The 13,468-nt window shown below is 38.5% G+C and overlaps 1 protein-coding gene across 1 annotated transcript; it reads left to right on the top strand.

Moving 5' to 3' along the window:
* Nucleotides 1–598: 598 nt before the first annotated feature.
* On the top strand, nt 599–1,254 carry LOC6051379. Its single transcript, XM_001867789.2, has 2 exons — nt 599–806; nt 884–1,254. Exons 1-2 carry the CDS (start codon nt 758–760, stop codon nt 1,213–1,215), a joined length of 381 nt encoding a protein of 126 aa, XP_001867824.2. The 5' UTR covers nt 599–757; the 3' UTR covers nt 1,216–1,254.
* The last annotated feature ends 12,214 nt before the right edge of the window (nt 1,255–13,468 follow it).

Below are 13,468 nucleotides of genomic sequence, written 5' to 3'. Positions count from 1 at the left end.
TTTCTTTCACCTCTCCCCTCCCGATCCCCTATATCTTCCGGTGGTGTTCATTTGGTATGCAATACTAGTTCGGCCACTACCCTTTTTTCCACAAGAAACCGGACTTGGACTGACTTGAGGCCGCGTCCCCCACCTTGCTCCGTAAAACGAAAACGAAAACGAAAACGAAACTAGTAATCTTTCGCTTGATTTTTATTGTCATAATCATGCCATTTCACGAGGAATCCTCTTGTAATGAGACGCAATTCCAATTGGAAGATGACTAATAACATACTCTCCTCAATATTTCGGGGAGAAATCGAGGAATTGAGTTTGCTGAAACTTTGGCATAGATTGAACCATCTGTGCAAATAGCAAGGTAATAGACTGGAATCGAAAACTTTTTTTTGTCGAATTTGCACAACTGTTCAAGCAAGATTTGCTTATGTGCTCTTATTAATAATAGTACAAAAGTGAGTTGAAATTATTTCAGCTTTCTGGTCACAACATTTTCGGCCATCACTTTGGCACACAAGTATTTCAATATTTTATATTTAAACAGTGCGTCATCATTTCCGACAAGGCGCGCGCTTCTCGCGATCGATCGCGTAGCATCCCAAGTCTGTAATCACCAGACGAACGAACCAACCTCCAGCCCAAATTAGTAGCAGCTACTACGTTTAACTCCTTATCAGTCTAGGAACTGCGCCCGTTGCGAACAGAACCCAGTGTGTGTAATTATTGAAAACAGAGTATTCCTTCCTGATTAGCCTCTAGGATGATGTTTAAGCTACTGGTGGCCTTGGTGGTTCTTCTAGCCGGAATCGGTTAGTGACGGTTGACTGTGTTGTTGTTGTTGTTGTTGAGTACGAAGTTGATGGTCATGCTTGGAATGCTTTTGCAGTGATCGGTGCCAAGGACTGTCTGAACAAGTCGCCGTTCCAGTTCCACGAGTTGAAGCAGCCGGTACACTCGGGCCGGGTTTCGGCCACGCTGGAAGCGGTCTTCAACCGGAAGGGCTTCAACTATACGGTGCTCGAGGGACACACTTGCCGCAATACGAGCGGAACCGTGTTCTGGTACCACGTGATCCACGACGGCGAGGACGATGGAAGGTCGGAGGTTTCCGTGCTGGAGCAACGCAATGGGGTCAAACGGGTCCGCGTGGACTACCTGGTGCGGGAGAATGGCCAACAGAACTACGTGTACCGCTGGAAGGTGGCTCTAATAAAGTGACACTGCGGGGGTGAAAAGTTACACCTGGATGTAGTAGCAGCTTTTTTGCAGCTTGATTTTTCTCCGAACTATCCAAAAGTGATGTAATCCGATCCGGGAAGACGCGCGAGGTCGGAATTTAAAATCGTTCGCGGAACTCCACCCCAACTTGGCCGCGCAAAAAGTTCGATTACGCACGGATGACCTCCGGGGACGGAACCAGATCCCAAATCGTTGATTTCCCCCAGATCTCGACGCGATGGATGTGTTCAAACTGGGAAAGAAAACAGACTCAAAAAAGTCGCTACGTGGTTTGTGTTTGTTACGAGAAGAGGTTCGTCTGTTTTTTTTTTGCTGCTCTGAAAATCAGAGGAAAAACGCCCCAAACCCAAGTCCACATCAGCCGAGCTCGTGTTTGTTTGCATTATTATCCCATTCAATCTGATTGGGAATAGCTTGCCAATCCCCGCAGGCTCTCCCACACTGTTTGACGACGACGACGACTCTGCTGGCTGTGGATCTGGGTTTGTTTGCAGTGCGAACACACTTGGTTGGGTTTGTTGGTTCCGCGCGACGTTGGATGTATCCAACGGGGTTGATGTTCAGTTGGGTTTCTAACATTTTTAGGGTGAAGCAATTTAAGTTGAACTTTTATGTTATTGTTTTCAATCGGATTTTAAGTCAAATGTCCGGTTTGTTTATAATGAAATGTAATTTTTCTTCAATAAACAAGGTTTTTATGATGCTATTATTTTGTGCAATTTTGAGGTTATAAGTTTTTCGAACAATGTTTTAGTTTTGCTTTAGATACCTCTTGTTTTTTTATTCTTTCTATAAATTTATGTGAAAAAGTCGCTCAACGCTCAACCAAACCACAATGAAAAAGTTGCATTTAAAATAGAACTAGCAAAGTAAAATAAGACAACCTAACTAATTTTTTTTAATTGTTATCAGTTGATCAAACTTATATTTTTATAAAATCTTTGTGATTCAGTCCAGATTATCCGATGCCTCGATTATCCGAAATTTCGATTATACGAAGTTAGTACTTCGGATAATCGAATCATGAACAAAAAACTATGATTCGTATCTTTTTAGAGCATGTTTGGGGTCATATCCAAGCTAAACAATCAATAACAAGACCACCTAAAAATATATTTTTTCGTTATTCGATAATCCAAAGATTCCATTATCCGAAGTGGAATTTGCCCGAGGCCTTCGGATAATCGAGTCTGAACTGTACTACTTTTACTTGAAAAAAAAAAAAAAAAAATATCCAGATTTGTAACAAAAACAAATCTCCAAACCCTGCTCAGACACACTCAAATCCCGATCCCGGATCCGGATGCTGACACGTTAAACAATGAGCAAAAAAAAAAAATCTGAAAAAGACGAAGGGATCCCAACCAACACAAACTTCAGGAAAGAGCAGCACCGAGGTGATTGTTGGATTTTGCGCCCTCAGGGTGCAACACACACACACACACACGACCATCGAAACGCTCAAAGTATCATGAATGATGTTGAGACCAAACGAACCCAAGATCACAAAGAAATTCAGGACGAAAAAAATAGAGTAAAAGTTCTTGGAAGAAACAAAACAAAAAAAAAAAAAACGAAGCGGAACCGGATGCACAGATGAGGGTCGGAAAAGACAACAGAGAGAAATCTTAAGCAACAAAAAAGTGTTGCTCACTCTTTCTCCATAGTCGAGCGTCGAAGGCAAACAAAATTAAACAAACTTTTGGCGACCGACCGGGAATCCAAACAATTGTTCTGTGGTCGAGAGGTGGCCTGAGGGATTCATGGAAGAATCCGGACACGTTCCGATTACTTGTAGGAGTTTTGTGAAGTTGAACTGGGTTCAGTTTGAGTTTAATTGTAGAAAGTGGGTTTTGAGGTTATCTTTCACGTTATTTGATTCAATTATGTTAAATTTTTATGATTGAAATTTAATTTTAAAATAATCACAAAAAAATCAAATAGCAATCTGAAACTTTTTAAAAGCTTCTCGCAAAGTAATATGAATATTTTATACACAATTTCAAAATACAACCGGCATGAATTTTAAATTGTCTGCCCGTCAAACTTAGCGGTGACAGTTGACGGTAGGGCTTTTATGTAAATGTTTGGCAAACAAATTCCTGCTAGCGACCTGTAACCAGTGGAACCGTCGCCGGAAAGCAATGTTTCATTTCGCCGGAGCCGAAATGTCAGGAAACTATTCGCCATAGACAATTCAGTTTGAGCCATATTTTTTTAAATGAATATCATTGAAGTATATTTTGATTTGTAAAACGTGATTTTTTGCAAACAAAAGTAAACTGAATTCTCACCAATAAAAGGTAGACATGATGTAACACGATGAAGAAAAATATTTCTGAACTCTAAACAGAATATCTAAGACTACAAGATGTTTTTATTAATGTCTGTGTTATTTAACATATTACTCGTTATGATATCTCAAATGTTTACAAAATTCAGTTGCCTATGTAACAAAACATTGTGCAGCCTCTGCCAATTTACATCTGTATTTATTAGAGATATTAAATTTCCTCATAACATTCTCAAAACTCTTTTACAGTATTTGTTCGGTAACTGGGCTGAGAACGTAGCCCAGTCACCGAATGCTGTTCGCTAACTGGGCTTAACGAAAAATAACGAGGGGACTACCAATGCATAATATATTCTTGATGAGATATAAAAATAAAAGTTACTCAAATTTATCTACAATTCTTACTTTTCATATTTCTTTAATTGTGACTTGAAATCAAATAAAAGTTTATAAAAAGTATTTTTCTTTATTGAACAGGCTTTTGCATCCATTAACCCCTCGTTGATTTCGGTTTGTTTTGGTTTTTTGACGTATGTCTGCTTTTTAACTGGGCTACGGCCCAGTTATTGAGCGCCCAGTTAAAAAGCAGCCTAGTTAAACAACGCTCAGTTACCGAACAACTACTTTATTGATCTCGGTCATTTTTAGTTTACCGAACTGTTCAGCAGTTCAAAATTCGGTAAACTTTTGCCTTCCTCACTGAGGTAAGGCTATAATCCTGCTCTAAAAATGAACTTTGTATAAAAACGTCGTAGACCCACCTTCATGTACACAGAAAAAAAAGTGTGAATTTACGCGACACTGAATCGATGTTTTCGATGTAAACATGCTCAATGTAAATTTGAAACTTAATGTAAAGAGATGAATTGCATTTAAAGAACCTTCATGTATAATTAGATTCAACGTAAAGCGTGTATTTGATGTAAATGAACTCAAAAGTTCTGAAAAATTGCAAATTTGAAAAAATAAAAAGCATGTAATTTGAAAAGGAACGTAAAATTGTGTCAACATAAATTTAAAACTTTCAAACTTGTAAATTTCAATTCTGAAATGGTGTTCAAACTGACAGCAGACAAAAACAAACCAGTAGAATGTTTGTCTCGTAATGAAAAGGAGGTGATTTCAATCTCGGGCGATTATTGTGGAAGGTTTGTGGTCAGTTTACAAACAATAGTGCATTCTGTTCACGTTGATGTATGTTTTCGTCTATAGATGCAGTTTGTTTACTAATTGACAAGCAAGTCAAGCAAAAAAATGAAACTGTGTCAATGCCCAAGTGTAAACAAACAGTGTATCCTGTGAAAGCATCAACTGACGTGAGCAGGATAGACGGTTTGTTTACATTACGGCATTGGCTCATTTTTATTGCATGTTTTTCTTTAAAAAAAGTCCTGGATAAACATATTTGTACCGGATGAGCTTTCCCTGTCCGGTGGTAAATCCAGCATAGGTGCCGGATAACAAACATTACACTTAACAATGCTGCAGGTGCAGATGTGCACAGGTAAAACGCACTTTTGTTTTCAAAACTAGATTATTTACCAATATTGCAGAATATCTGCCGGCGAACCAGGCTAAAAAGGCCGATCCTGGAAGGGAAACATCAGTAGGCTGAGCTGCGCCGAAGTAAACAAAAAAGAATATTCGTAGTGGCTTCTCAAAAATCCTTTCGGAGAAGCATCATCTCAAGGATTTTTCTGGTTGGTTTCAAAAAGAACAGACTCAGACCAACAAAATGTGTACATCCATTTCCAAATTTAAAAGCTTAAGTGCTCTAAAAACTGCTGTCCCTATTCATACTGTAGTCCCGATTCACCCCAGATTACTTTTATTTAACTCCGTTGAATTTAAAATCTGACACTACTTTTCAAGCGCTAAACCCAATGTAGTTTGGAATCATTTACTTTTGTCTTTTATGATCAAAAACAAGTACTTTTTGAACGAAATCAAGTGTTTGATTTGATCAGGAAGGACAGAAAAAAAAAGTTTTCAAACATCATTTGGCCATTGAAGCAGTTGAAATTTACGTCGGATTCAAAATTCAACGGAGTAAAAAAAATTTTTGGTTCGGTAAATTTACATCATTTTCATCGGAAATTTACATCTTTTCAAAGCGTTGATTGTTCGCCACGTTTACGTCGGAAGGCATGTAAATTTAAGTTGAAGTTAATGTAAATTAGCATCATTAATGACGTGCACTTTTGGTACATCATAAATGATGTAAATTTACCCGAATTTTTTTTTCTGTGTATACATATCGACTCAGAATCGAAAACTGAACAAATGTCTGTGTGTATGTGTGTGTGTATGTGTGTGTATGTGTGTGTGTATGTGTGTGTATGTGTGTGTGTATGTGTGTGTATGTGTGTGTGTATGTATGTATGTGACCAACAAACTAGCTCATGTTTCTCGGCACTGGCTGAACCGATTTGACCCGAACCTGTTGCATTCGACTTGGTTTAGGGTCCCATAGATCGAGTTTTGTACAGATTGAAGTTTCTATAAGTAGTTCAAAAGTTATGTATAAAAATGTGTTTTCACATATATCCGGATCTCACTTAAATGTATGTAAACTATGTCCGGGTCCATCATCCGACCCATCGTTGGTTAGGTTATCAAAAGACCTTTCCAACGAGTTTAGAACATTGAAGATCTGGCAACCCTGTCTCGAGATATCGCCACTTAAGTGATATTGATGTACTTTTTGGAAGCCGGATCTCACTTAAATGTATGTAAACTAAGTCCGGGTCCATCATCCAACCCATCGTTAGTTAGATTATCAAAAAAACCTTTCCAACGAGCCTAAAACAATGAAGATCTGGCAACCCTGTTTCGAGATATGGCCACTTAAGTAATATTGATGTACTTTTTGGAAGCCGGATCTCACATAAATGTATGTAAACTATGTCAGGATCCACCATCCAACCCAGCGTTGGTTAGGTTATCAAAAGACCTTTCCAACGAGTTCAAAACATTGAAGATCTGCCAACCCTGTCTCGAGATATGGCCACTTAAGTGACATTTATGTACTTTTTTGAAGCCGGATCTCACTTAAATGTATGTAAACTATGTCCGGATCCACCATCCAACCCATCGTTGGTTAGGTTATCAAAAGATCTTTCCAACGAGTCCAAAACATTGATGATCTGGCAACCCTGTCTCGAGGTATGGCCACTTAAGTGATATTTATGTACTTTTTCATTCCGGATCAAAAAAAAAATAGATGAAATTTTTGTACAATTCCATCATATCAGTCATTGTTGGTAATAAGTGAGGAAGGCTCCAACCACATAAGTGGATTAAGTTAGTTTTTACGTTTCGTTAGACTTAGGTCTGTACGCATTTAATTTTTTACCGATTTCGGTATCTGAAAAATCGGTCAAGTTAAGATCGTTTAACCATCTGTTAAAATGATTAAAATTTTACCGAAAATCAGTAGAGTGATATACAACAGTTAACCTCATTACCGAATTATAGTAAGATTTTACTAATTTCGGTAGTATTAAGTTTACCGAGTTGTTCAGCAGTTGAAAAATCGGTAAAATTTGCCGATCTAAATGTGTAGGTCCTATGAAATGTAAAAAAACACCTATCTGTATGTCTGTGAAAGTGAATACTTTGCTGAAACAAAGCAGTACCTCAATGTGGGGATGGACAAATTTCAGTCGGCTATTTGATGTCATGCCTAGACGGTACAGCCGGTCTTCACGTCTAGTCGTGTATGAAATAGTAATAAATGTTATATCAATCACTTTCACTCTGACTTGTTATGCTGATTTATGACTTATGAATTTAGTTCAACGGTTGGTGTTACTGAGGTTCTTTATTCACTGTTAGCTTTTTTCACTGTGGCATTTAATTTAATTTAGTTTTTAAATGTTTCATGTTCAAACCTGTTTTCATTATTGAGTTTTTTTTTGTAATTTGAACACATTTAATCAAAATATTTTACTTCCAGAAAACAATCTACCAAGTATCAACAGACAATTCCCATCAAAACATTTAACCATCCCTTTGTCCTTCATCATAAATATGATACTTTCCCAACAAACAGAGACTCATTATCCTCAATCAAATCCCCACACGTCTCCTCCCTTCAGTGGAGAAGAGAACTATGACAAATGACATCAACAATCAGTTTCGTCGGCAAGTTTTGCCCACACAAATGATATCCAACCACCACCACCAGCAGTTTCATCATCATCCCCGTCCTTGGCAATCCAAACCAAATCTGACACATCTGAAAAGTTGTCCGGGCAGAAAACAAAACCGCAAAGACATAATTAAGTGCGAGATGATACCAAGTTTTTCCTCCCAGCCGCCACCACCCTCTCAAGATCCGGATGGGAAGGATCATTTTCAACCGTGGCTTGGTTCGGTATCTTCTGTCCACCCACACAGTTGGTTGATGGAGAGTCCTTATTTTCCAACTCATCTGGCTGGTTCGGAGAAGTTTGCCATCCACTAAATAGTGGGAAAAACGTGTTTTTTTTTTTGTTCAGAGGAAAATTGAAGAAAAAATAACATTTCATTAAACTCGATTCATTTTACTATTTCAACCCAAAAAATCAAATCGTAGTTGTCATGCTATCTTGACGCACGTTCATTATAGGACAAATTGAGTTAAGAAAACCATTTTGCGCAGCTCTTAATGCCTCACCTTTTGACCTTCACAGATCGCAAAAATGCAATTAAAATCCAGGTATATTCAATAAAAACCCAGATTACTCCGTGTATTGTTGTCACTTTTTATATGAAAGGAGTTTCAATCTTGTCATGCTATCTTGACACACCCTGAATATTGCTGTAAATGCGACAACTGGCCAAAGGAGTTTAAGGTCAGAACGCGTTTGACACACGTACATGCCCGACTCCGGACTCTGGACTCCGGCAACCAAACTCAACAAAATGTCGGGACAACGCACAGAATTGTCAGCGAAACAAAACGTGTTGGTTATTGTTTACATTGCGTTTCCTGGTTTTGTTTATTTAAGGTCCAAAATTTGTCCTCTTTTCACGCAAATCTGCTCCACCATGCCAACCAGCTCTGCTGTTCGAATTGTAATTTGATTCAATTCGTTGATAGCCGCAAGGAATGTTTTATCTTGTGGAATATAAATTTCACTCGTTCTCGCAGCTTTACCCCAGCGATGCTCTGCTGGAACTCTTCTGTTACACACTGGAAAACGAGGCAGACTTCTTGTCAAAAAGTCCACCACCGGGCTGCCTTTTTCCGATTCTGTCATTTGATACACGGAGAGAGATTCTCCCACCCCACCGGAAAAAAAATCGACCAAAACTTCCTCCTTTCTTCTATTGTTTGTCTGGTGCCCATTGTGCTGTGCGGGACGGATACCTTGCCTTTCTTCTCGAAAGTCAGTCGGAAGAAAATCGCAATCCGATCGGAAAGTTGTGCCCCCGAGGCGCGGCAAACAACACGCCAAAGACGTCCGAGGAAAATTGTCTAAAAGTGACTTAAACGAGCGAATGCTTGTGGGTGGTGGAGGAGGAAAAGAGAGGGGGTGGGTGCACTGCCAGTCAGTGCGGAAAAACAACCAAGTCTCGGGGATAACTTCATTAGTCAATTAACTGGCGGGTTACATGATAACGAAGCCGGTCGGGACCGGAATATTAATTGACATTCGGGGAACCGGCGGGGTTGATATTTTCGGGATGGTGTCGGCGTGCGCTGGGGGTTAAAGACCGCTGGAGTTGTAGAGCAGGTTTTGAAGATGACGTTGTAGAGTGATTTTGAGAATGTTTCAGGAACTAAATTTTAAATTACATTCTGTAAATTGCACCTTAACCACTCAAAGCACACCCAGTGTGTTTTTTTAGAAGCTACAAAGATAAAATCTACAAAATATTTGAAAAGTTATGGTAAATTTTAAGAGTTCTATAAAAACAAATATTCAATGTTTTGTTTTTATAAATGATTTGACAAAATCATATGAAGATTTCTTGAGGATGTAATGCCATGTGATATGAAATCTAAAACCTGGAAAGTATGATATTACTTTATTTCTTGTCGTATTTTTTTAGCCAGATGCTGGATAAACCAGTGATCCCCGTGCACCGCGTTCAACCGCGTTCTCTGTTTTCTGTACTCGATCAAACACCAGCACCGCGTGTGCACGCGTACAAGCAAACCTAAACTCTGCCGTGTACAGGCTGTACCCGTACACGAACCTCAAGTTTAAACCGAACCTTGCACCTCGGGTACAAACCCCGTGCAGGCCGACGACGCAAAAAAGAGACAAAAATATTTCCCTCACGCTCCCTCTGCTGTAAAGTGGTGTTTCATTCTCCGCTGCAGTCACACTACAGTGTTTGCCACAGAGAGAATGAGAAGCAGTCATTTTTTTCGTCTCTTTATACGCTCTTCGCTCGCACGGCGTTGTACCCGAGGTGTGCACCCCGTGTTTATACCGCGTGTAAACTTGAGTGCGCCGTGCGGGGAGAACTCGAACATGGTAGCCTGGTGTGTTTGAGGTTCATCTGCACTGAAAACTTGTACGGCGTGTACGGCGTGCGCGCGTTTCGGGAAGACTGGGATAAACAGTTGTAGTCAAAGCACGAAATCAAAAAAGGTGCTCATTTTTCGTGTCTAGAAGCAAATCGTGTAACAAGCCAGTTTTTTTATAGATCGACCCTCCTGAATCCGAATCGGCCTGTTGATTTTCCCGATTCTCAAAGGGAACCGAGATATTCAAGATGGAGTCCAATATGGCGGCTGAATGGAAAAATCACAATAAAAAGATTTTTAAGTTCAATCAACTACTCAAATTTAACTAAATTCGGGTCGATGAACTCGAATATGACCCCTAGAATACTCTAAAGTACTCAGAGAATGTGCAATCCAAGATGGCGGCCAATATGGCGAAGTCAGAATATTGGAAATGTTTATACAGAAATGTAACAGGCAATCAACAGGTCAAATTTAACTAATTTGGCGTCGCTGAACTCGAATATGATCCCTAGAATACTCCAAAGTACTCAGGGAATGTGCAATCCGAGATGGCGGTCAATATGGCGAAGTAAGAATATTGGAAATGTTTATACACAAATGCAACAGGCAATCAACAGGTCAAATTTAACTAATTTGGGGTCGCTGAACTCGAATATAACCTCTAGAATACTCCAAAGTACTCAGGGAATGTGCAATCCAATATGGCGGTCAATATGGCGAAGTAAGAATATTGGAAATGTTTATACAAAAATGTAACAGGCTATCAATAGGTCAAATTAAACTAATTTGAGGTCGCTGATTTCTAATATGACTCATAGAATACTCCAAAGTACTCAGGGAACGTGCAATCCAAGATGGTGGCCAATATGGCATTTTCAAAATATTATTTGGGTCATACTCGAGTTCAGCGACTTCAAATTAGTTAAATTTGACTTGTTGATAGCCGGTTACATTTCTGTATAAACATTTCCAATATTCTAACTTCGCCATATTGGCCGCCATCTTGGATTGCACATTCTCTGAGTACTTTAGAGTATTCTAGGGGTCATATTCGAGTTCAGCGACCCGAATTTAGTAAAAATTTGAGTAGTTGATTGAACTTAAAAATCTTTTTATTGTGATTTTTCCATTCAGCCGCCATATTGGACTCCATCTTGAATATCTCGGTTCCCTTTGAGAATCGGGAAAATCAACAGGCCGATTCGGATTCAGGAGGGTCGATTTAGTCTAGATCCATAAAAATCTGGCCTGTTACACGATTTGCTTCTTGCATCGCTATTTTCGGGTTTTGAGCCTTGACTATTGGGAGCCGGAGTTGGAGTTGAAGTCGGAGCCAACGTCGGTTCGATCGGTTTGTTTTTAGAAAGATGAAGCGGAGTCAGACTTGGATTTAACAAATTCTGGGGAGACTATTCTTTATAACATTGTATGGAAGTTGTTGAAGTGGGAGTCGCTAAATTTGTTGTGAGAGTTGGATTCAGTTTCTCCATTATTTTTTTCAAAAGCAGGTGTCGCTTAAAAATTTATGTCACTCTGTAGCTCTTTTGAAAAAAACCCCAATTTGAAAAATGCCAAAAAGAGTAAAGTATGGTTTGTTTAAATTTGCTGTTACTAAGATAAAAAAAACTTCTTTCAGTTTGGTTCCAATGTCTCATAAAAATCAGACTTCAATAACGAACCAAAAACTGTTCCAATTTAGAAACTTTAAACTACCGAATGCTCTTAAGATTTATCCATCTGGGAGCGATGATTTCCAAAGTTTTATTCTTTATCCTTCGATTTCGCAACCACTCCACTTTGGTTCAACAAACAAGAAAAAAAAACTTTTCCCATCCAAATCGTCCCCAACCATTGATCCCATCTCAACCATATGCTGCAAAATACCTTACGACCAGAGGGGAAAAAAAAACTTCTTCGCATAAAGAGACCACCGAAAATCTTCCGCTTAGTCCGTGGAATAAAAATCAAGCTCGTAAATAAAATTAACATTTTCCGTCCGTCTTCCGGTCCCATTTTTTTCCCTCCATCTTCTTCTTCTTCTTCCCTGTCAACCAATTTTAGGTGACTCTCGGCACCTTAAAAAGTTGCTCGTTTCGACTTATCCCCGAGAGGACTAAACAAGCAGAAATGCAAAAAGTGAAGCTCAGCTACGAAAGAAAAAAAAAAAGAATACAAATTTTCATACTTTTCCAACAGTTTATTGTGGCAATTCCATCGTCGGGAGAACAAGAAAAGTGCATCGGCGAAAAAGTCACTCCAAAAGTGCGCGCGATTGCCACACCGGAGTTGGTCCTGCGGGAGTTCGACAATGTCCTTATGCTTGGCGCGGGAAGGTTGAAGGTGGAAGCGAACAGCTAGTAATATTGTCGAGTGAAAAGTTTTGCCGGAGGAGATAGAAATTCCATAATCATAAAATTATAAGAAAAATGTCATTTTTCTCTTTTCCAAAGATGGTAAAGTTATCGGAGTTTGAAGTTTTTTTTCCGTTTTTCGTTCTTGCAAAGCTGTGCATTAACAAGTTTGTAGAGGTGCTTTGGCTTCGTTTAAAACTTTGTTTTTTAGTTCAGCAGGGATGAACTTTTGATTTTGGTTTGAGTTGTTCAATTCTTATCATGTAGGGGAAATAAACCCTTTCTCAGCCTATTTCTATTAACGGCCTATCAGCACTTCGATCATAAATTATAGCTTTCATATAGTGTTTTTGACTGCTCCAAAGTGAGCAAGCAACTCTTCTTTGTTGATGTATCTAAAAATGGTGATTTAATAGCGGAAAACTGCAAAAGTGATGAGAATTGGTCGAAATTTCGCGTTCCAAAAAGTGTTAATTCATCTTAAAAAAATAAATGAAAATTATTTTCAATTTCATATTTATTAACCCAAAAATAGAAGAATGAGAACAGTAGTTTCAAGGTAATTTAAATTTAAAATCGGACCAATAGTTGCTGAGACATCGGCTTTAGAAATTAGAGCGTTGTTCGGGTCGGACTTAGAAAACTTCAATTTTCATGTTTCTTTTTCTTTAAGCCGCTTTATCTCAACAACTCGAGATCCTATCTTCAATGTCTTTGGCAATTTTATAGCAAATTTTCTGAACTTTAAAAAATATAGTTTCAGAAATGGTTACTCATGGTAACTTTTTTAAAAAATTGAATTACTGCAAATATTATACTTTAATCAAACATTCGGTGGCAATATCTTGAAAACAGAGCCCTTAATCAAAAAATCTTTAAATTCGTTTTCGATTGCCAATTCAATTTTACATCAAAAATTAAGTCAACAAAATGATATGTGTAAAATTTTGATTTTATGCGAAAATTATTTTTTTCTTAAATGTGTTACTTGGCACCAAAATTATGCGGGTTTTTTTCCCATAAAATATATACAAAAATCCTGAAAATAAAAAAAAATACGGATTTTGGTAAGTTGAGTTTTTGTGAAAAAAGTTTATAAAAAATTGACAAATATTTTTT

Source organism: Culex quinquefasciatus, chromosome 2 (assembly GCF_015732765.1).
Source record: "Culex quinquefasciatus strain JHB chromosome 2, VPISU_Cqui_1.0_pri_paternal, whole genome shotgun sequence".
Lineage (NCBI taxonomy): Eukaryota > Metazoa > Arthropoda > Insecta > Diptera > Culicidae > Culex > Culex quinquefasciatus.
The sequence above is the reverse complement of the archived record's forward strand: the minus strand, read 5'-3'. Positions and strand labels throughout refer to the sequence as shown.

Excerpts from the sequence above, each read along its gene's own strand:
- LOC6051379 (XM_001867789.2), top strand. The coding sequence starts at position 758 with ATGATGTTTAAGCTACTGGTGGCCTTGGTGGTTCTTCTAGCCGGAATC. Across the intron at positions 807-883 it reads GGTTCTTCTAGCCGGAATCG|TGATCGGTGCCAAGGACTGT; the intron begins GTTAGTGACGGT and ends ATGCTTTTGCAG.